Source organism: Stegodyphus dumicola, chromosome X2 (genome assembly GCF_044657685.1).
Source record: "Stegodyphus dumicola isolate Sdum_Otavi_A_Nest chromosome X2, ASM4465768v1".
Taxonomy (NCBI): domain Eukaryota; kingdom Metazoa; phylum Arthropoda; class Arachnida; order Araneae; family Eresidae; genus Stegodyphus; species Stegodyphus dumicola.
Genome location: NC_140781.1, coordinates 73,911,648 through 73,932,719, shown reverse-complemented (window position 1 = coordinate 73,932,719; position 21,072 = coordinate 73,911,648). Strand labels below are relative to the sequence as shown.

Sequence of the window (21,072 nt, the reverse complement as noted above, 5' to 3'; positions counted from 1 at the left end):
CATCTCTTGCCAGTTAAAAATATCTTGTGAGTGGTTGAACAGAGACTAGCACAATGACACTTACTAACTAGTATGATAAATGGACTGTGGAATAGAATTAAAGTTGTGTAGACTGCCATCCAGTGTCTGTCTGGCTATATGCTAAGGCATATAGCATTTGCTGTAGCTGCCCGAGGCATATGCTTGGAGTACTCATTTCTGTATATTTTGCACCACCGAAAGTTTTAATTTCCTGAAATTTTAAGTATTTAATGTTGTTATAGAATAAATATTTTATTAGCTGCTTGCCATCATGGTCACAATTTTAATGGCCAATAGAATCTTCTTAGAGAAATATCATTCACATTTTATTTGCAACAGTGTTGTATTTTGTATTAAAACGATCTAGTTCTTCTCTAGTCGGTACATCTGATAATTTGATGGCTACTGAAGTTTCAATGCCTATGTCTGGGCTGTGCATTGAGGCTTACATTGCCCCATCTTTCAACAGGACAATGTGAGACCACATGTTGCCCATACCTTCCTGCTTTCTTGATTACCCAGTGACTGAGTTATCTTCTGGTGACTAATGCCTGTTTTATCTGTAATTGAAATAAAGTTTTATCTGGTATTAAATGATTCTAACAGGAAGCATAACTGATCGTAGCCTGCAAAATCATGTCACAGGAATTGAGGTTACTATAAAAAACAAGCAGTCTTTGAGTTTATAGTATTAAACACTCCTAAATATGAACAGTTTGCTGTAGGAGGATGTGGTTTGCACCAAACCTCATTTCATTAATTTAGTATTTTTTACAACCTTCAAGGGGGAACAAAATTTCAGCTAAAGATAAAAGTACAACATAGGAACCATAGATATGAAAATGAGATTTTTAAAAGAAACTATACTACTGTAAAACTAATTTTTTATACTGATTTATGTTCACTTGATATCCTAGTAGGAATTTTGTTTGACCTTTCTGAGTTTTATATGCAGGAAGAGATGAAAACATGCTAAGGCCCACTGACTGTGATATTGTTAAAAAATTCTTGTATGATGCTTTGAGAATTATGAATACTGCTTGGTGCAGTTTCATGGTAAACCTAATTATTGGTTCATTCTTTTTTGAAGATTAAGAAAGCAGAAGGTTTGACCAGTTATTGCATGAAATAGACAGAAATCACTCTACATAACAAAACAGTGCTTCCTAAAAACTTAAGTCAAGAGATGGTACCATGTTTGAGGAAACAAAATCTCATAGACAGTTACGTTTACTCAAAATGGTACTCTTGTATAATAGCATTTGTGAAGCAGTTTTGTGTAAAGTTTTGTGGTGCCCTCCTGCTCTATTGCCTTGCCTGTTCAATCGCTGGTCTTGAAATCACTGGATTTTTTGGTTATAGGGCTATTTGAAATTGCAAGAATATACCATGCTCATAATTTATAACATAGTTTTTCAATAGACCCACATATGCTCAACACATTGGTTAATGGCATGGTGCGTATGCTGAATGTGACTTCTTGCAGTGGGGAACATATTGAACACATGATCATATGAAACAGTATGTAATAAACCATTTGTACAGCGTTTAAGCTAGCTTTCGTTGATTAAATGTGTCATTCAGAGGATATGAGGACAGTACAGTGCCATTTCTTGGTAAAATTTTGAACTAAAAATTTCATTGCTACCGTTATATATAACTTAAAAGCCAACACATTATGATCATCATGACCATCAACCCAATAACACATTCTTTGACCTTTCTCGTGCAAAAGAGCTGCAACTTGCCTTTACATGGATGCTACAAGTTCTTGGTAGATGACTGGAGACAGGTTGTACAAAATATCTAAGCAGCAGTCATGCAAAGTTGAGATTCCAACATGGTGGCATTTGAGATCTGAGCTGTTGCTCCACAACATCGCAAATGTGCTCTATTGGGTTAGGTACAGCGAGTTAGGTGGAAAGGACATTAATTGGAATTCATCCTAATGCTCCTCAGACCACTTTAACTCAATTTGAGGCTTGTGACATGGGACATTGTCCTGCTGGAAGATTCTCTTTTCAGTTTGGAAGACAGACTAGGTTGCAACTGATTTGCAGTTATGTTCAGATGAACCACAGCTTTCATGGTCTGTTCTACTACAACTAAGGGTCCAAAGCTACCCATGAGAATGTCCCCCAAGGCATAATACTATCACAACCAGCCTGTGTATGATCTGCTGTACAGGAGGAAGCAACTGTTTGCATGGAAGGCACCATACCCTGACACAACCATCAGCATGATGAATAAGAAATCTTGATTCATCTGACTAGGCAACTGTCTTCCACTTATCCATGGTCCAGTCTCGATGTTCTAGGGCCACTGGTGTAGTTAACAATGGCGCTGGGGTCAACAGAGGCAAATGAGTCGGACATCTGTGCAATCTCGTATCCAACAGTATCTGCTGAACTGTGTGTTCTGAAAAACTTGCATTGTATTGAGCTGTCAGCTGAGGCACAATTTGAAGCCACTTTTGCTTTACCAAGCGAGATCAGCTCCGACATAATTTTTCTTTGATGAAACATGGACATCGAACACCTTGGTGTCTACTGCTGATTTCACCATCATTTATCCACTTTGCATAAATAGTAACAATGGCAGATTGGGAGCTGAGTCACCAGTTTCGGACATATGCCTTCTGAGTCTTCAAGCCGTTAAAATTTGCTCTCTCTCAAATCCACTTAGATCAGCAGCCTTTCCCATTACTTGCAAAAGTAAGTGCAAGAATGTTTCCTTAGCTTCTCCAGCAGCAGTTAAATACCATCTCCACTTAATCACATGTCCTATGCATCATCCAGGCGAGTTCATGAAAAAATGTGGTGATGGTCATAATGTTTTGGCTCTTCAGTGTATATGTCTGTACAAACTGATGGCATGAACATGAGGCATCCGTCATGTACGACTCACTCATTTTTGTATGATTTTCATAAAAGTATAATTTTTTATGTGTGTAGTATTTCCATCTGTTTTTATATATGCTTTTATCTGTTTTGATAGCTATGGCAGCTGAAGATTTAAAATGCCGTGATGTTCAAAAGGCATTTGCTGCAGTATCAGTTTTATCAAAAATTGTTCCATCATCTCATTCCTTGTACCTGATCGGTAGTCTACTTATTGAAACTAATACTGAACTTCAAAATATAGCTGGCAAGTATTATTTGTTTATACATTATAATAAATAAAGAGTGAATGCACTGAAGACGTATGTTAAAAAAATTGGGATTTCTTTTAAAATTTGTTCTTTTTTATTCTTTTAGTTTTGTAATATAATATTAATATTTCTCTAATTTTTTTTTTTTTAAAGGAGGGCCCCCCAACCATATATGTCGATTTTAGATTTTTGCCAAGATTTCAGTTATGATTTCACCAAACTCGTGAAGCACAAATGTAAGAATAAGTAACACAATAGAATAATGACAATAATACTCGCGGGTCATTTCCATAAAATATTTTGAAAAATACTTACTGTTTTCCTCATTATTATTTATTTTATTGCATGTAATTTTTCCAGTTAACTGCAGCACTTTCAGACATATTAAGCTGTTTGTTACACCATTTCAAGGATGTCAATGCCTCTGCCCAAGAATACATTATAGTGACGAACGATATTCTGCAACCCCTGAACCAATTTCCCACACAGAGGCCCTTCTTTTTGCAGATTTCAACATTTTAGCTCCAAATGGGGTCATCATTAACATAAAGTTTCATGTTGTGCAAGTTATGATACAGTCCTCTCCAACGCCATTCCATTGCAACACTCACCAATTCATCTTATTTCAATAATAACACAGTTTTATTACACACACACATATATATAAATGTTTGAGAATAGTGTTAATGATTTAATAATTAGTTTTTTCCATCTGTATGCTATAAAAATATATGAACTGAGTTCCATTTTTCAGAACAGCTGAATGTTTTTCTGAATCTTCTATACATTCCCTTGTAAATGATGAATTTTATGTTTTTTGTATGCTAAATTATGATTGTTTAGTTATAAAAAAAATCTCTGTGTCCTTAATTATATTATATGCTTTTTTCTAATAATTGCTGCTTTTCAAGGTTGTTACTTGAAATCTGTATGTTCCAAGGAGGATTTAAAAGAAAAGGCAAGTATCTATATTTTTATACTGTTCTTTCAGTCGTATAAAGTTAAAAGCATTACTGCAGTTAATTTTATTTAATGCACCCATTTCTGTTACTGTGTATGTTTTTTAATGTTTTAATATTCGTCGTTTTGAGTATTTTTTCAACTTCTTCATTTCCAAATTTTTTAAGATTATTTTTTAAATATTTAATTAGGTAATTTTGAAGTATCTGAGAATGCTTTATTCAGAGACTCCTACTGTTAGACTTGTATCTTGTGTGGCATTAGAGATGTTGCAAGTAAGTTATATTTACCTTTTCAGTATTTACTATAACATTTTATTTGTTTTGCCTTTCTATTAACATTATTAATCTTCTTGTATTGATTTCTATTCATGTATTAATATCTCATGTTAATATGTTATACTTAAGTTTTTTAAAGAATTATATGATTTAGAGAAATATTTAGTACAGAGATTTCTTTATCATTTCTAATATATTTCAGGCAAAACATTTCTCTGAACAACTTTCGTATGTAGCTGATAATGACAATGATGCTTGTGTTCGAGAAGCTGCTAATAATGCTCTGTGCAAGTTTGGTAAGTTTGTGATAAATGGGGTCTTGATTAAAGAATGTGTCTGTTGTTATTCAGTTGATTTCAATATGTTTCATTTTACATTGTTTGTGTATACACAATGCGTTTGCAAAATTTTAGGAATAAATTTTCTGAGTTTGTTTCTAAGGACCTGCTAAATAATTAGAAGTGGCAATGATTAATAACATGTCTAAACTTCTTTTCTTTAAAATATTGTCTCTTTATGGAAGAAAGTTAAAATATAATTTTTGGAATGCGTATCTGGAGTTATGTTTTTGAGGCTGAAAGAGGAAAGCAGTCAGGATTTAATTGAACTAACACAGTAATCGTGGATATCCTAGGAATGGCAGTTTAAGCTTTGCTTGTGCCTGGAGCCAAACTGACTGTAGTCTGCATAAATAAGAAAAAATTTACCTCAACCAGAGAAATTTTGCTTTTCGATGCTTCAGTAAAGTTCAGAAAAGCAATATATTGCTGAAAATAATTTAAAGTTAGGATACAATTTAGACAGAAAGAAACAACTAGGGAATGGAAAAGCATTCAAGGAATTCTATGAACATAAAAACATATGTATAGCATTAGATAGAATATATATAAAAAGTAATAAAATTATAAATAATAAAAAATAAAAATAATAAAATTCTCTCCAGCTATCAGATTTTTATGAATTCATTCTTAAAACATTTTGTGTTGATTTTTTTCCCTCAGTGGAGGTTAGGTCTGCAGTAGAGAAATAAATTAAATTCATAAATGTTTTCCATATAGCGCATTATTCAAAATCCACAAGACTCGCTTTTTTTGGACACTGTTTTTTAATGAATGACCAAAATAAACACCACTTGACAACTGATGAGGAACGGTGAGATTTTATATCACAATCAGTGAAAGATATTAAACCTACACCTCGAATGTAGTTTTTATTAAAATGAAATGGTATATAATTGAGATTTGTGAAAAAGAACATAAATGCAAAAGGAGAGGTACCATAGAACATAATGGAGTCAAGCCTCTCAAAATATCAGTAGATAGTATGGGTTTCTTAGAACTCCTACATACACTTTACGTGGATTATTCATTCTCTCGAAAAGGTTGTTCAGAAGTGTTCTAGTGTTTTTTTTCCTACACTCTTGACAAGGCATTGTGAAGATAGTACAGAATTAGGTGTGATGAACCATGCATTAGACATCTGCTGAGAGTATCCCAGGCATCATGATGGGATTGAGGTCTGGAGAATATATAGCCTAAGTTATGCAGATAATATCTTTTCTTTCCATTACCCTACTCATGCTATCTGTCCTGTGTAGGTGAGCATTGCCATTCACATACAAAAATTTGGAACCCACTGTTTCACTAAAAAGATAATGTAGTCCAGAAATTTCTGTACAGTACCTTCCTGCCATGATGGAACCTGATGTAAAAATATACAGCATAGTTCTTGTGTCATGATCCTTACTGTCACCATTACATCCTAACCATGGTAATATTAGGGGGACCGGAAAGTAATGTAATTTCTGCGCATGTTGATATTTGGGATTTGTCAGCTCATTATGTGTCTCTAAGGCATGCCAAAGTCATTTTAAGGTTTATTGTGACTTGCTCACTTCTAAATAATTCAATATTAAACTTTTTTTTTGTAATTTGGTGGGAAATGGCCAGCCAAATACCAGAAGAGCATATCCGCCGTTATATGCTTTTTGAGTTTTGCAAGGGTAGTAACGCTACAGTCACGACCAAAATCATTTGTGTGTTTATCCACATGCATTAGACGTTCATAAATGCCAAAGATAGTTTTCCAAGTTCAAATCCAGTAATTTTGATCTCCCTGACTCCTATCGATAAGGAAGACCAACAATGTTAGACAAATGACATGCAGAAGTAGAAGCAAATCCATGTCAAACAATCGAAGAACTGTGAAACACCCTTAACCGACCTTGGTCGACCATCCAAGAACATTTAAAGCAGATTGGAAAAGTAAGCAGAGCAGGTGTTTGGGTCCCCCATAATCTCTCCAAAGGGAACAAAACCAACCAATCCATCACATGCAACGGCATCATATAGAACCGTTTTTTTGATTGTTTGATTACTGGAGATGAAAAATAGGGCCTATGTGATAATCCCAAATGCAAAAGGCAGTGGCTTTCTCCAAATGAACAGGTTTACATCTCAAAAAGGTGCTTCTGTGTGTTTGGTGGAGTATTCGCGGAATTGTTCATTTTGAATTACTGAAACCTGGACAAATTGTTAATGCAGACCGAACAATTGGATGAGTGAACCAATCTTTAATCGGGTGATTTTGAACTGAAAAGGCATCATACTGCTTGACAACAGTGCAAGACCACACTGTGCAAGATGAACCAGGGCTCATATATGGTCCTTAAGAGTCCTTAAAAGGTCCTTAAGTTTTTGGAATCAAATTTTGGTCCTTAAAAGTCCTTAATTTTGGCCAAAATCGTTGGAACTGTCCTTAATTTTAATCATCTGAAATTTCTGTCTGTTTTTAGGACTGCCAATTTGAATGTGAATTAACATTTTTGAGTAATATTTTTGTCAATTTGCTGACAAATATGGTTATCTTTTGAATGGGTCCATCAGTTATAGTTTGTTCTTATTTCTAATGTAAATGGTGGGATACTCGCTGAGCAAAGAGTGAAACATAAGCATTTCGAAATTATTTAATTTTTTCTAATGAAGAGCTCTTAAACAACTTTTCGCTTTCTGGATGTGAATTCTATAATCAAACCTTTCTAAATTTCTCAACTTATCAACATTTTGGTGATTTTAAGATGTTTCTATAGAAAATTTTTAATTCCGAGATCTAGGACATTTTTTTAGAACATTGTAACATTGATAAATTTCATTTAAATAATGGTAATATGTTTTAATTATATTTATGAGATAAGATTAAAATAAAGCATTTTTATTTTTTTCTGTGATATTATAAAATTTTATTTCGGCTATTTATTATATGTGGTAAATAAGCAAGGTATAATGATATAAAGCACCATTTATGAAACAGTTCTTAGCAAAAACAAACTAGCTATGTAATTAATTAAAAATGTATTTTTAATATTTTTATGTTAAGAGTTTTTCCGATGTAATTGTCTCAGAACATTCAGAATTGTCAAAATATATGTCAGATTTTTCCAGAACTTAAATTGTGCCCAAGCCCTGCTCCGGTACTTCTTAGTTTTGGGGATAAATCATAATTCTACTCAAGCCTTAAATAAGAAAGCTGTGACATTTTTTTTTTTTTTTTTTGTACCTGAACAAAATTTCAGTAGAAATTTGATATTGAAAATTTTATTTTTAGTAATAAAGTTATATTAAAAATCAGGGATAAATTAAATTTTAATTTAATTAAATTTTAATTTATCCCTTCATATTTTACATTTTTATTTAAACTATTTAATTTTTTAAGCATTAATTATTGAATTATTTTAATAATTAATAATTAATTTTTTAATTATTAGTGATTTTATTAGCCAGTTTTATTTATTTATTTTTGTACCTCTTTCCTGACAGTGTTCCATGGGGCTCCAGCACATCTAATGTTAGAAATTAAGCTCTGTTTTTCTCTATAAAATTAATTTTACACTTTTTTCCTCCGATTTTTTTTTTTTTTTTTCCAAAATATTTCTGGCATAATGCTGTTACAGAATTGATAGGGGTAATTTTTTTAGGATTTTAGACATTTTAGCTTGAAAAGTTTAGAAAGATATGAAGGCAAGATTTATAGACCCATTATTCTAGAGGATTCCAGAAAAATGTGACAAAATGAAAAATGTCTCCATAGTACAGTAGAATTCCAGAAATCGGCAAAGCTTGGTACCAGAGGTTGTGCGGATTTTAGGATTTTGTGGATTTCAGGACAGAAAAGATAAACATAATATTCAGACTAAAAGTGCAAAATGAATAAGGTGTATTAGATACATTTAATTAAATTATTACATACATTATTGCAATAATTTATTATGTGCATTAAATTATTATTACATATGTAAATTGATTATATTATTCATTGTGTTATATGTACATGGCATCGAGGTTTGTTGATTTCGCCTCATGCAAAGATTTTCGGTTTTGGATTCCGGTGTTAGAATCACTATTGCTGTAAAATTTCAACACCTTTTCTTTATTTTTTCATATATCGTACACAATCGTGTCGCAATTCCATACCATTCTGCTATAAATCGAGGAGTAGCACCTGCTTCCATCTTTTGCAGCATTTGCACTTTTTGCGTTACTGTCAATGCAACGTGTTTACGGTTTTCAAAGTTTAAGTAGTAAAATCATGAGTGTGTTTCTTGTCTGTCCTTGTGTTAAAAAGGGCTAAAATAAAAAATATTCTTAATTTATTCACAAAATACCCAGATAAAAAAAAGGCAGCACTAAACAATCTCGTGAAATGAAATAACAAAGCTCTGAAAATAGAACAATGTGAATCGTGAACTTGAACAAAGAGTTGAGTGAATCATCTACATTTTTACCTCGATGCAGATTAGAGAGAAAGAAACTTATCTTATTCATTTTATCTTATTTTTTTAAACTTTTCTTACATAAAAAATTTGGTATTTCCGTTTTGATTCATTATTATTCGGTAATTATGGCATCATTTATTTGGTGAGTATTTTTTCTTCGATATTTTGTACTCAATGTTGCGGTTTCCGGAACCTATAAACTGAATGTTTACATTCTGAGAGGCAACGCGGATTTCAGGTCGGCAGATTTTCGGTATTTGACTGTATTAACACATAATTTCTTACCTTTTGGAGAATGTCTGGAAGAACAATGAAAACATAGTTGAATGTTTGACTAGAATCTTTTTCTTAACATTTTAATCTTCCTTTTATTTTCTCTACTTTTCACTAGACGCAAACATGGAAAATACCAAAAAGTCTTTTAATCTTATCATATGGACAGGAGTTGTAGAAAGGAATTCTTTTATTAATAAAGATATTGAAAACTGACAATTTAAAAGAGTCATCTAATATATGTCTTAATGCATCATACACAGGGCTGGCACTAGGCATTTTCCCATCTGATGCAGTCTCTGTGGATCTTAAATTTTGCTGCCTGGTGCCTTTTTAAATTTTGCTTCTAGTGCCTGTTCTAAATTCTAAAAGTTTTGCCATTTCTAGACTTAATTACTCAGTGTATCACTAAATTCTAAAAATGATGCCATATCAGCTCTCTAACCGAAGCTTACCATATCTATTTCTTCTGATTGTTCACATTACTGTAGAAATAAGATTAGCAGCTTTTTCTATACATTCTAAATGCATTTAGTTTATTTAGAATATCAGAAATCTTTAATTAAATCAAAAAATTCTAAAATGAGAAGGAAACGTGGAAGAAAGAAACTGAATATGTAAAGAAAAACAAAATTATTCTTCAAAGATATGTACAGTTATTATTATGTAAATTACCCAATTGTTTACAATTTCAGCCCTTACTATAATTTCTCATTTCGATTTTCTTGCCAGAATGCAAATCACTTAGACAGTTTTTAAACCGAGATTTTTGGATTGTAAGACAAGAGTGTGTTTCTGACCTCCACTTGCTCCTTGCATTAGTTCCTGCCAGCTGTGATAATTTGTAATTATTCGTCTTGGATTCCCGTTGCCAACATTTGAGTTTGTTATAATAGAATGATTGAGCCAGCTTAAAATGAAATTAAATTGTATAGTCTTTGACCACTATTCCATATTTTTAGTTTGAATTAGACTCTTCTTGTTTTATTACCTCACTATGAGTTGTAATTGATTTTGTTAGCATAAGAACATGCCTTTATTTTTTAAGTTCTTTTTAAATAAGAATCTTATTTAAACCTTTGTCAGACATTGTAGTTACTTTCAGACATAGCAATAATTTGCTTCTTATCTGTTGATGTGTTTTGGACTATTTAAAATTTACCACATCAAATAAACCCTCATAGGTACATTGTGGACAGGTTAGGAGATAAAAACACACAGAAACTAGTGAGAACATTATTTTGTGTGTTGAGACAAATTTCTAATTGTTAGAAAAGGTGCTTAAAGAGAAGGAAATCGATATAAATTATCCAAAATGTCTGGGAAGGCTTCAAATTAAAAAGATGCATAAATATTTTGTTGAGTGTTGTTATGTTTTGTAGCTTTTAATGTGTAATTATCTGAATACCGTTTAAGAATCAATGTCGTAAATTCGTGTATTTTAAACTGTGAAATTTTATTAGATTGGGATTTTAATAGGGCCTTTTTCAACAATTATCAAAAATGTCTGGGAAAGCTTCAAATTAAAAAGACGCAGAAATATTTTGCTGAGTGTTGTTATGTTATGTAGCTTTTAATGTGTAATTATCCGAATATCGTTTAAGAATCAATGTCGTAAATTCGTGTATTTTAAACTGTGAAATTTTATTAGATTGGGATTTTAATAGGGCCTTTTTTATAAATTTAATAGTGGCCATGTAAGTCCATACTGACTAAGGTTATCTTGTACCTAATTTAATTACTTATAACTAAGTGCTTGCCCTTAAAAATTATCTCTGCATATTAAAGTGAGTTATTGCATTTCATTAACCCTTACTGTAGTCACAAGATAAAACACAAAAATGTAAAAAATTCGTGTAAAATTTATTCTTCGCATCTAGTGAGACTTAAAATAATGCAAAACAACTTATCACCTCTGGTGCTTTAGTGGCTTATTAGAACCTTAAAGTATATTAACTGAGTCACAATCCCTGGAACTCTACACAAAGCTACGAGACTAACTGCGTCAGACAGAGCCCAGCTAACTTTCAGAACTTGCCAACCGTGCCTGCATCAGGCCTTTCAGGTTTGTTCTGATCAGCAGGACTCTCTTTAGGTAACCAGCAACAGTGACATTAGCAGTCTTTTGTTGTGAATCATGCTGATTATGATTTTACTTCTCATTTTAACCTATGCCGCTTGACATAAAATCTGCTTACTATTTACTAAAGCTCTAGACTGAGCAAGTATGTGACAAAATGAGATATAAAATAAACATAAAACTAACTGTTTGTAAAACTTAAATAAAATGTCGCGTATCTCCTTTCAAATATGTTCATTTCTTATAAGTGTAAAATATATAATGCTCCTTCATAAACTTGATATATTTTATTCTCAGACTTAATAATACTTACTCAGACTTAATTAAGTCGTGTTTAATAATAATGCATCCTACTTACAGATCTATTTTATTTTTAGGATGGTATTACAAAATTGAAGTTTAGGCATAGATAATATTTTTAATGGAATTTATTTTTAATTGAATTTTAAATTAAGGACCCATTCGCTTATAGGTCCTTAATTTTTTTTATTAATGGTCCTTAAAAGTACTTAATTTTCATGTGCAGAAATGTGTACAAACCCTGATGAACACTGGAAAAATTAATGAATTGCGGTGGAAGGTTTTGCTGTACTGCCTTACCCACCATACTCGTCCAATATCGCACCCTCAGATTTCCATTTATTCCAATCCCTATGACATTTTCTTAGCGGCAAAAAATCTGAAAATCTGGATGATGTCCAAAATGCCATCTGAAGATATTTTACTCGAAAACCAATTTATTTTTATCAGTCTGGGATTTAAAATCTGCACACTAGATGGGGAAAGGTTGTTGATAAATAAGAGTGATTATATTGATTTAAAAATAAAAACTTGTTAAAAATTTATTCATTTGAATTTAATGTGAGAAAGCGACATTACGTACCGGTCCCCATAATAACTTTGAACATATCTTTGGTGATTATGCTTTTCCTGTTCCACCACAGCTTTCAGTGTCCAGAAGTATTCGTACAGTACGAAGTCCGTAATCCGGATGTCCATTATCTGGAATGATCTATAATGCAGACCTCAAAGCCACAAACTTTTTTTTTTTGGTATGCTTTATACATGCGCGTTTAACGTATAATCGATGGTATAAGCTAGGCTAAAATTATCTTTACTGATTCTGAGGCATTTCAGTTAATATTACAGATTGCACTGCTCCTTAATCCTTAATCCACCTTATTATTTTTTGCAGACTGTTAGAGCAGTTTTATAAAAATTAAGCTTGAACTTTCAATTATGTCAAAAAGAGTTTCCAATTCTGGAGCTGCCAAAGGATCTACTACACCACATGATCAAAGCATGTTTCAATGTCCATCAAACAAAAAGTGGAATTGCTGCAAAAAAATTGATAAAGGCATATCCGTCTCAAAATTAATTGGAAAGTCAACTGTATATGACATAAGCAAAAAGAAAAAAGAACTGTTTGAATTTTTGTGGATTCCGACACCCCACTTGCAATGAATAACAGAAAAAGGGTTCATTATGCTAAAATGACGACTGTGACAAAGTGATGATTAAGTGGGTCAGACAGCGTCGCAGCGAGGGTGTGCCATTGACGGGTCCAATGCTAATGGCTCAAGCCAAAATATTTCGTGAAGAAATGAATTTAAACACTGAGTGCTCATATTCAACAGGTTGGTTAACCAAATTTAAAAATCACCATGGTATAAGACAATTAAACATTTCAGGTGAAAAAGCTTCAGCTGATACTGAAGCTGCTGAACAATATACAGATGAATTCATTGAACTCATTACTAGTAAACAGTTATCTTCAGAACTGTAATTTATGAAATAAAGAGCAGTTATGATCTAAAGAGTATCAAAATTTACAAAAAAAAAAAAAGCTTAATATTTATTTGTTTACTTTATTAAACATTTCTTTCAATGTAAGTTGTTTAAGTTGCTTTGTTTTTTGGGCTAATGCTTTCTCTTTAAATATGGAGTGAAGAACAAACCTTATCGGTATTGTTCTTCCCTCCAAATTGTACATCTATCATTCAACCTATGGATACGGGAATAGTGCACGCACTGGAATGCAAATATACAGTAGCATTTTTAAAATCTGTATTAAATTTTGAAATTGTTCTTGAACAATGGCAAGACTATTCAAGACTTTTTGAAATTTTTTAGCATAAAATCTGCTGTGTGGAGTATCGCAAGATCGTGGGAGGATGTCTCTCCAGATACGTTAAAAAATGCTTGGCATAATTTATGGCCAGCTACCATATTTCATGGTGAAGACGATGAAGATAATAGCCGCGAATTTGAAGGTTTTCGGACATCGCAAACTAAAGGTGAAATTTTCCAGTTATAGGATTTTGTAAAGAAATGTGGAGAAGTGGTTATAAATAAAGGTGATATAACAAAAGTTTTTCATTGCAACGACAATGCCCCAATCATCAATCAATTAACGGATGGCGAAATCTGTAGAATGGTTCTAGATCCAGAAAATACGGCTTCTGATAGTGAAGAAAGTGACAGAGAGGTTATTGAAAATGAAAAAATTTCGATTGACGAGTTAATCGGTTTTCTCGATACATCAATTACAGGACTTGAACAGTGGAACTTTATAACTGAACAAGAAATTATGTCTGTTTATAGAATTCAAGAGAAAGTATTAGCACAAAAAAGAAGCAACTTAAACAACTTACATTGAAAGAAATGTTTAATAAAGTAAACAAATAAATATTAAGCTTTATTTTTTTGGTAAATTTTGATACCCTTTAAATCATAATTGCTCTTTATTTCATAAATTACAATTTCATATTTTTAATTGTATAATTTCTGCACGCTATCTTGCCAGATTTAAATTGATGATCTATAATCCGGAATCGCCGAAGTCCTGACGAGTCCGGGTTACAGACTTTGTACTAATGTCTTGGGACTCATCTGAGAACATTCTCATTGGCTTCAGTGATAATGCTTGCTTATACCGCTGCATTTTAATATAAAGAGGATGCAATGATAGCAGATATTGGTCTACAGGAAATGGTTTGAAAATATAGGTTGCTACCTTCTGCATCTACAGGAATTTCCATTGCTAAAAGAATACTGATCCTTTTATACTGTTTTGAATTAGAACATATTGGTGTAGGTAACAGATTTGTTTTTCTGAATGTTAATTTTGATATCATTATTTAATAAATAGATTTATGAGAAAGAGATGCAAATGAGATTCTTGGTATCAAGAGTGATGAAAAGGCAGCAGCCTATAAGCTGATATATTAAGTATTTTAGGTGTTGTAATGAAACATTCTGTCTGATACTCTGATGCCACTGAAGAACATTCAAAACTGTATGTTGTTTACTATGTTTGAAACAGAAAGGAAACAATTGTATGTTGTGGTTCCCCCCACCTTACGCTTTTTGGAAAACTCAAATATCTATACTGTGTTGTTCATAAATATAGGTAAATATTGTTGATGGGATGGCACTTTTTGTTAAACTGCTGGAATGTTATTAAATTATGTGTCAAAATTATAAATTTAATGTTAATGTTTAAAAAATTTGTTTTTCTTTGTATTATTGCATAATTTAAAAAAATGCACTACTTTAAATCTTCCCCCCCCCATTAAATGTTTTTTTTTTTTTTTTTTTTTTTGTGTGTGTGTGTGTGTGTGTGTGTGTCATTTTTGGGGAACAGAGAAAAGTTGTAAGTTATCAATTATTTAGCCAATTAATGTAGTTACTTTTTTTTTAACTGTAAAATTTATAGCATTCCTACATTGCTTCTCACCTGATTTTCTGTTTCCAGTATGATTTATGCTAGTGTAATTTTGGTATTTAATTAAAAAAAATAACGTACCATGCATATAGATTTTCATTGTGTGCTTTTAATTTATTTGCAGAAAAGATGGCAGTTCAAGATAGTGTTTGACTTGCATTGATAGAAACTTACAGAAAGGTACCAAAATAAAAAGGGGTAAAAATAAGCAAATGATGCTGTTGAAGAATTTGTTTGATGGTACTTTCAAGACAACTAGTAATATTGAGTGCAGCTTTTTAAATATATTATCAAGCTGTGCATCAAAGAAGAAACTTTTAAAGTATTCTAAATTCTGGTCATACTCAATGTTACACGCATTTGCTTAAGTTGAGAAATTAGAGAATACGTGTAAATATATTTCTAACTTGTGCTGCATATGAGAGCTTATATTTTGTCTTTGTTCTCAAACTGAATATTATATTTTATCATTATGCCAAAGATATTTCTTTACATAAAAGTCATTTTATATTTCCTAAGTGAATGTCATCTGTGGTATATCAGCAGCTTTAGCTACTTGTTTTCCTATTTTATAACTGTTTTAAACCTTTGTTTCATGTCATAATTTTTTAAATTTTGTTATTAGTGACTGTGTACAGGGTTTAACTTGTTATTGAATTTCAGTAACTCAAGCAAAGAATCCCAGCTTACCTTCTGTGCATATATTTGTTGATTACAAAACTACCTGTTACCTGCTAGTGCATTGCTTTTCCATTAGTGGCCATATTTTGATATACCAAAGATATTTTTGTTGTTAGTTGGTAATTATTTACAGCAGTTTACCTGATTTTGTTTGATGAAAATATTTTTACTTACCATTTGTTATTTTGATGCCAAATATGCATTCCTTTTGTAAGAATTTCATGTTACTTCAAAATATATAATACTGTATTTTACATAGTTGAATTGTAATAAATATTAAAAAAAAAAGAGAGAAAAGAAAGAGTAAAGAAGCATGTTATCTTAGTATCATTCATTTTCTCCCCATCCCTCTTGCTGCTGTTTGCTACTGTCTTAAGTACCAAAATACTGCCAGTACAATCATTGCAAGAAGTCCTTATATGACCTTAACATACTTAACAGAGAAGTTATTAGCTATAAAAAGTGAAAACTTTTAATTTGAATTCAAGTGGAAGTTTCATGGAAAACTGAATTGTTAATAATTTCGAAGTCATCAAAACTACTAACTTTTTAAGTAACTGGGGACCTCACTTTTTTACTACACAAAAAGAAAATATTTGTCTGTAAAAATCACAATATTCATTCCACATCACAATAAATTTAGGTATGTAATTCGTTAGAAAGTGCTAGCACTAATTCCTGGTGTGCTAGAACATGTATTAATTTGTGGTGGAAATTTTTATGGCAAGGTCAATTAACTGATTAATTTGTATATTCTATGATAATTACATTCTAATTGCTTTGAATTTTTATTAGCAAATGTCAAAATGAAGAAAGTATGCATTTCTGGATATGTATTATAATTCATAAAGGTGAGGACAAATAATAATGTAATTCGTTAGAAACTGCTAGCACTAATTCTTAGTGTGCTAAAACACGCATTTGTTTGTGGTCAAAATTTTTATGGCAAGGTCGATTAACTGATTAATTTGTATATTCTATGATAATTAAATTCTAATTACTTTGAATTTTTATTAGCAAATGTCAAAATGAAGAAAGTATGCATTTCTGGATATGTATTATAACTCATAAAGGCGAGAGACAAACGATGCAGCACTTTTGTTTTTAAAGACATTTTCTGTAATTTTTATCAGCAGAATTTTTTTTGCTTGCAAGTAATGTAATCATCTATGATATAGATGAGATGTAAATATTTGAAGTTTTGGCAAAAAATGCACTAAATTGTACTTAATTTTAAAAACTGGTATTTATATGAAATTTTGCAAAATTAAAGCAGTTTTTTTTTTCCATTTTCATGTTCCTTTTGTGATACAGTTGGCTAATGCAATTGCATGAAGTTTTAATAAGTAAGCTAAAGGACAGGTAGACGAATAAAAATAATGATATTCAGACCAACACTTTTCTTCTTGATTGATATTTTACATTTCATGTATGCCATGGTATCTTTAATTTGGAGGACAATTAGAATATGCATGCTGAATAAAAATCTACATGAAGGATTTTGATGACGTTTGGAGATAATGGTACAAATTACATTATGAGCTATAAAATGGCATTAAAATATTTAAAATGAGAAACTTATTTAATCAGAAATGAGTTCATTGAGGCATCTGCTAAAAATGTATGATTATAAAATGATGTCTGCCAGTGGCTGAATGGTAAAGTAGGCAAACACTGTAGTTTGACCTGGATGCAAAACCCAGTAAATGGGAATGCTGCATGGTTAACACGGATTTGAATCAGTTTCCCTTGAAATATCCTCCATGAAGGCATCCCTGTCCTTTGTAAGATTGCTTTAGTATGCTGTGCTGTAATCCAAATCCAAATATGTTTATGATGGTGTTAGTGAGTTTATTAGGTAACAACAGAATAATATTTTTCTTGAAACACTGAAGTACTATGCTGCTATTAGCTTGTTGTTTGAGGCTATATGATTCTTGATCATAAACCCACATGCTTAGTGTTGTATATACGTCATGAGGTGGGTCAAAGTTGCCCCTGACATCTGTACGTTTAGATATCGACTGATCGCCCCAATGCGTCATATCAATATATAAATTATGTTGACTACTTGGTGCTTTCCCCCATCATATTAGTGCAGGGCTCATTTGTTTCAAAAGTTGTTAAATGACATGCCAATCGTTCTTTTCAAGTTACTAAAGTAGCTGTCTTATTTGAATGCATATTTGCTCTCCTTTGTTTAGCATCAACTCTCCCAGGAGAGATTTGTCTAGATTGTTCATTTATTCCTTCCTCAAGTAGTGAAAATGTCTCACTGCTATTCTGTAGCTTCATCTCAAAATGTTCAGAAGACTTAAGATAACGCAAGAAAAAATAAATGTCATACTATTTGGAGAAGCAGACGAATCATATTCCGTTGAATCTGGTGAAGATGATGGGCATGCAAAACATATATTCACTGATAATGTGAATGATGAACTCAAACACTTTATGTGATACCTTTGAATCCGACTGGAAGAATAACATAAATAACAGACATGAAATTTAGGTCTTTCTCGTCCTCACCTGGACCATCTCATGATTTGCCAACTGGATTATCTGCTTTAGATTATTTCAAATTACTTTTGCCTAATGAATACTAGAAGTAATTTGACAAAATGCAAACAAAATAAATATGCAGAGTTTTGTGGAAAAAATCATGGTGTTGAAGTTGGAAGTTGGCAGCCTATACTCTCTGTAAATGAGATATGGGCTTTTATAACTGTTTCCCCCCTATAACGAGCATTATGTGTTTACCTAGAATGAATTAATACTAGTCCCAGAATCCTATACTTAGCAATGAAGGAATAAGAAAATTAATATGTTCTGATAGATTTTTAAAAATTAAACGTTATTTTCAAATCTTTGAAAGAGAAAAAGGGGTAAAGGAAAAAAATGATGAAAACTTTAATTTTTTGCAAAAATTGGAGCCTGCTATTTCTCAGGTGAAATTTCGGTTTTTAGATTGCTTTAAGCTGTATAAATATCTTTTGGTTGATGAAGCTATGGTAAAATTCAAAGGGCATTTAGGAATTGTACAGTATATGCTTGTAAAACCAGATAAGCCGGGGACTATGATTTTAGCAAAAATCGACCAAAAATTGGGAAATAAAAATTTCATATGATAATATTCTTCGGTTTTTAACTTTATCGTCTACAAAAAAACGCTTTTATGTAAAATTATTTTTAAAGAAGTTATAAGCGTTTGAATACGCTTGTTTAACTTTTTTGTGACATTTAAATATCAATAAAAATGTAAACAAACATTTGAGAAACATTATTTTAATTTCTGCGACACTATTTTTGCTGTTAGTAAGGTTATGAAGACTGCTATTTATGCAAGTTCGTTTCACGAATGAGTTACCCAGACATTATAAATACCCAACAGATGTCATATTTTTGTTTTTTGAAGGTGTAGCATTGCTAAAAATGTGAAACCTAAATCTCATTCAATGATGAAAAACAAATCAACAGTAAATGTTTTATCCAAAATATTGCCAGTATATCAATAACTAGCCAGTAATCAGCTTTTAGCATGGTCCATATCTGAAAAATACGAAACACTAACGAAATATTTAAATTGCAATGATCCAGAAATTTTTTCAAAGATATTTGATATAATTATTGTAAAATATACATGCATGCAAAATTTCATAATTCTATGAAAATAACTAAAAAAATGTATTTGAACGTCCACTGTCCCCTTAAAGTAGATATTTCTTTTGAAACGTGTTTTAAAAGTATCAAATATGTACAGGTAATAATTATTTCTCAATATGCAAGTAAAAAGTTTACTTTCCTGCTTTCATTCAAATAAACACTAACGAATTCAAATACGAAACACTAAAGTTCACATAGCAACATTTGGAAGAACTGCCCAAAGGAAACATTTGCATTGAAAACAGACTCGAAATAGCTGTTATCACAGCAATTAGTGACTTCAATTTTGAGTGTTTAAATACTTTAGGTATGGAACATAAAGATATAAATTCATGTTCAATATCTATTGGACAGAGGCAAGATAAACGTCGTATACATCAAAGCAAAAAGAGGGGTTCAACTGGATACAAGAAAAGAATTACCAAAAAAAAAACAAGTAAGGTAAGTAAACATAATGAAAATGTAAATGAGGAAGGGGAAAATATGGTGCAGGACGTTTTTAAAGTGATCCTAGTTTTAAAAAAAGTTATTTGGATGAATTTACTGAAAGTGTTCGAGAAAATTTCTAAAATAATATTTAGTATTTCTTACCATTCTACGATTTTATTAGTAAAAACATTATTTATGCATACGTAAAATAATGTAAAAATATTTTATATTAAATAAAATTATATATTAGGACATGTTAAGAAGTAAATATTATAGGTAAGCGTAAAAATACTCGTAAATTGTATTTTTCTCATAATGAAATTTTCGCGATTATTACATCTTCAAAATGCTCCATGCGCTTTATTTTATGTTCAAAATGACTGTAATTTGTAATTTAGATTCCCATTTGTACATGTAACAAAAATTAGTATGCATTTTTGAATGCGAATTCATTAAGGGGATAAAAGTCCAATTAAAGTGGGAAATTTTGTCCAAAATTCAGGTATATGTGAAAGAAATATTAATTAAAAACTAACATTTTATGCAATTCACTAATTGATACTAAGTTGTGTTTGAAATGCATTTTTAATAAAAATAAAGCAAAATAACAAGAAATGGAAAAAAATTAAGTCGTATAGAGCATTTTGAAAAAATTTAAAAAATTCAAAAGAAATTTGAAAAAAAATTAAATTGCAATGATCCAGAAATTTTTTCAAAGATATTTGATATAATTATTGTAAAATATACATGCATGCAAAATTTCATAATTCTATGAAAATAACTAAAAAAATGTATTTGAACGTCCACTGTCCCCTTAAAGTAGATATTTCTTTTGAAACGTGTTTTAAAAGTATCAAATATGTACAGGTAATAATTATTTCTCAATATGCAAGTAAAAAGTTTACTTTCCTGCTTTCATTATATTAATTCATAAGCAATTGATTCAAATCTACACAAATTAATAAGGTGCATGTTAGTAAATGGTTATTGTTAATCTTGGAAAGAGAGATACCATTTTCTATAGCATTTATTTTGATATAA

General features: G+C 31.3%; 1 protein-coding gene across 2 annotated transcripts in view; it reads left to right on the top strand.

Annotated features, from left to right (window-relative positions):
- LOC118181422 (rho family-interacting cell polarization regulator 2-like) overlaps positions 1-17,232 on the top strand; it is a 151,672-nt gene extending 134,440 nt beyond the window's left edge. For both annotated transcript variants that reach the window (XM_035350566.2, XM_035350567.2), the window contains 5 exons: positions 3,019-3,168; positions 4,084-4,130; positions 4,324-4,407; positions 4,613-4,706; positions 15,386-17,232. In XM_035350566.2, coding sequence (XP_035206457.1) covers positions 3,019-3,168; positions 4,084-4,130; positions 4,324-4,407; positions 4,613-4,706; positions 15,386-15,414 — 404 coding nt within the window. In that variant the 3' untranslated portion in view covers positions 15,415-17,232. The remainder of the gene's footprint in view (positions 1-3,018; positions 3,169-4,083; positions 4,131-4,323; positions 4,408-4,612; positions 4,707-15,385) is intronic.
- Positions 17,233-21,072: the final 3,840 nt, after the last annotated feature.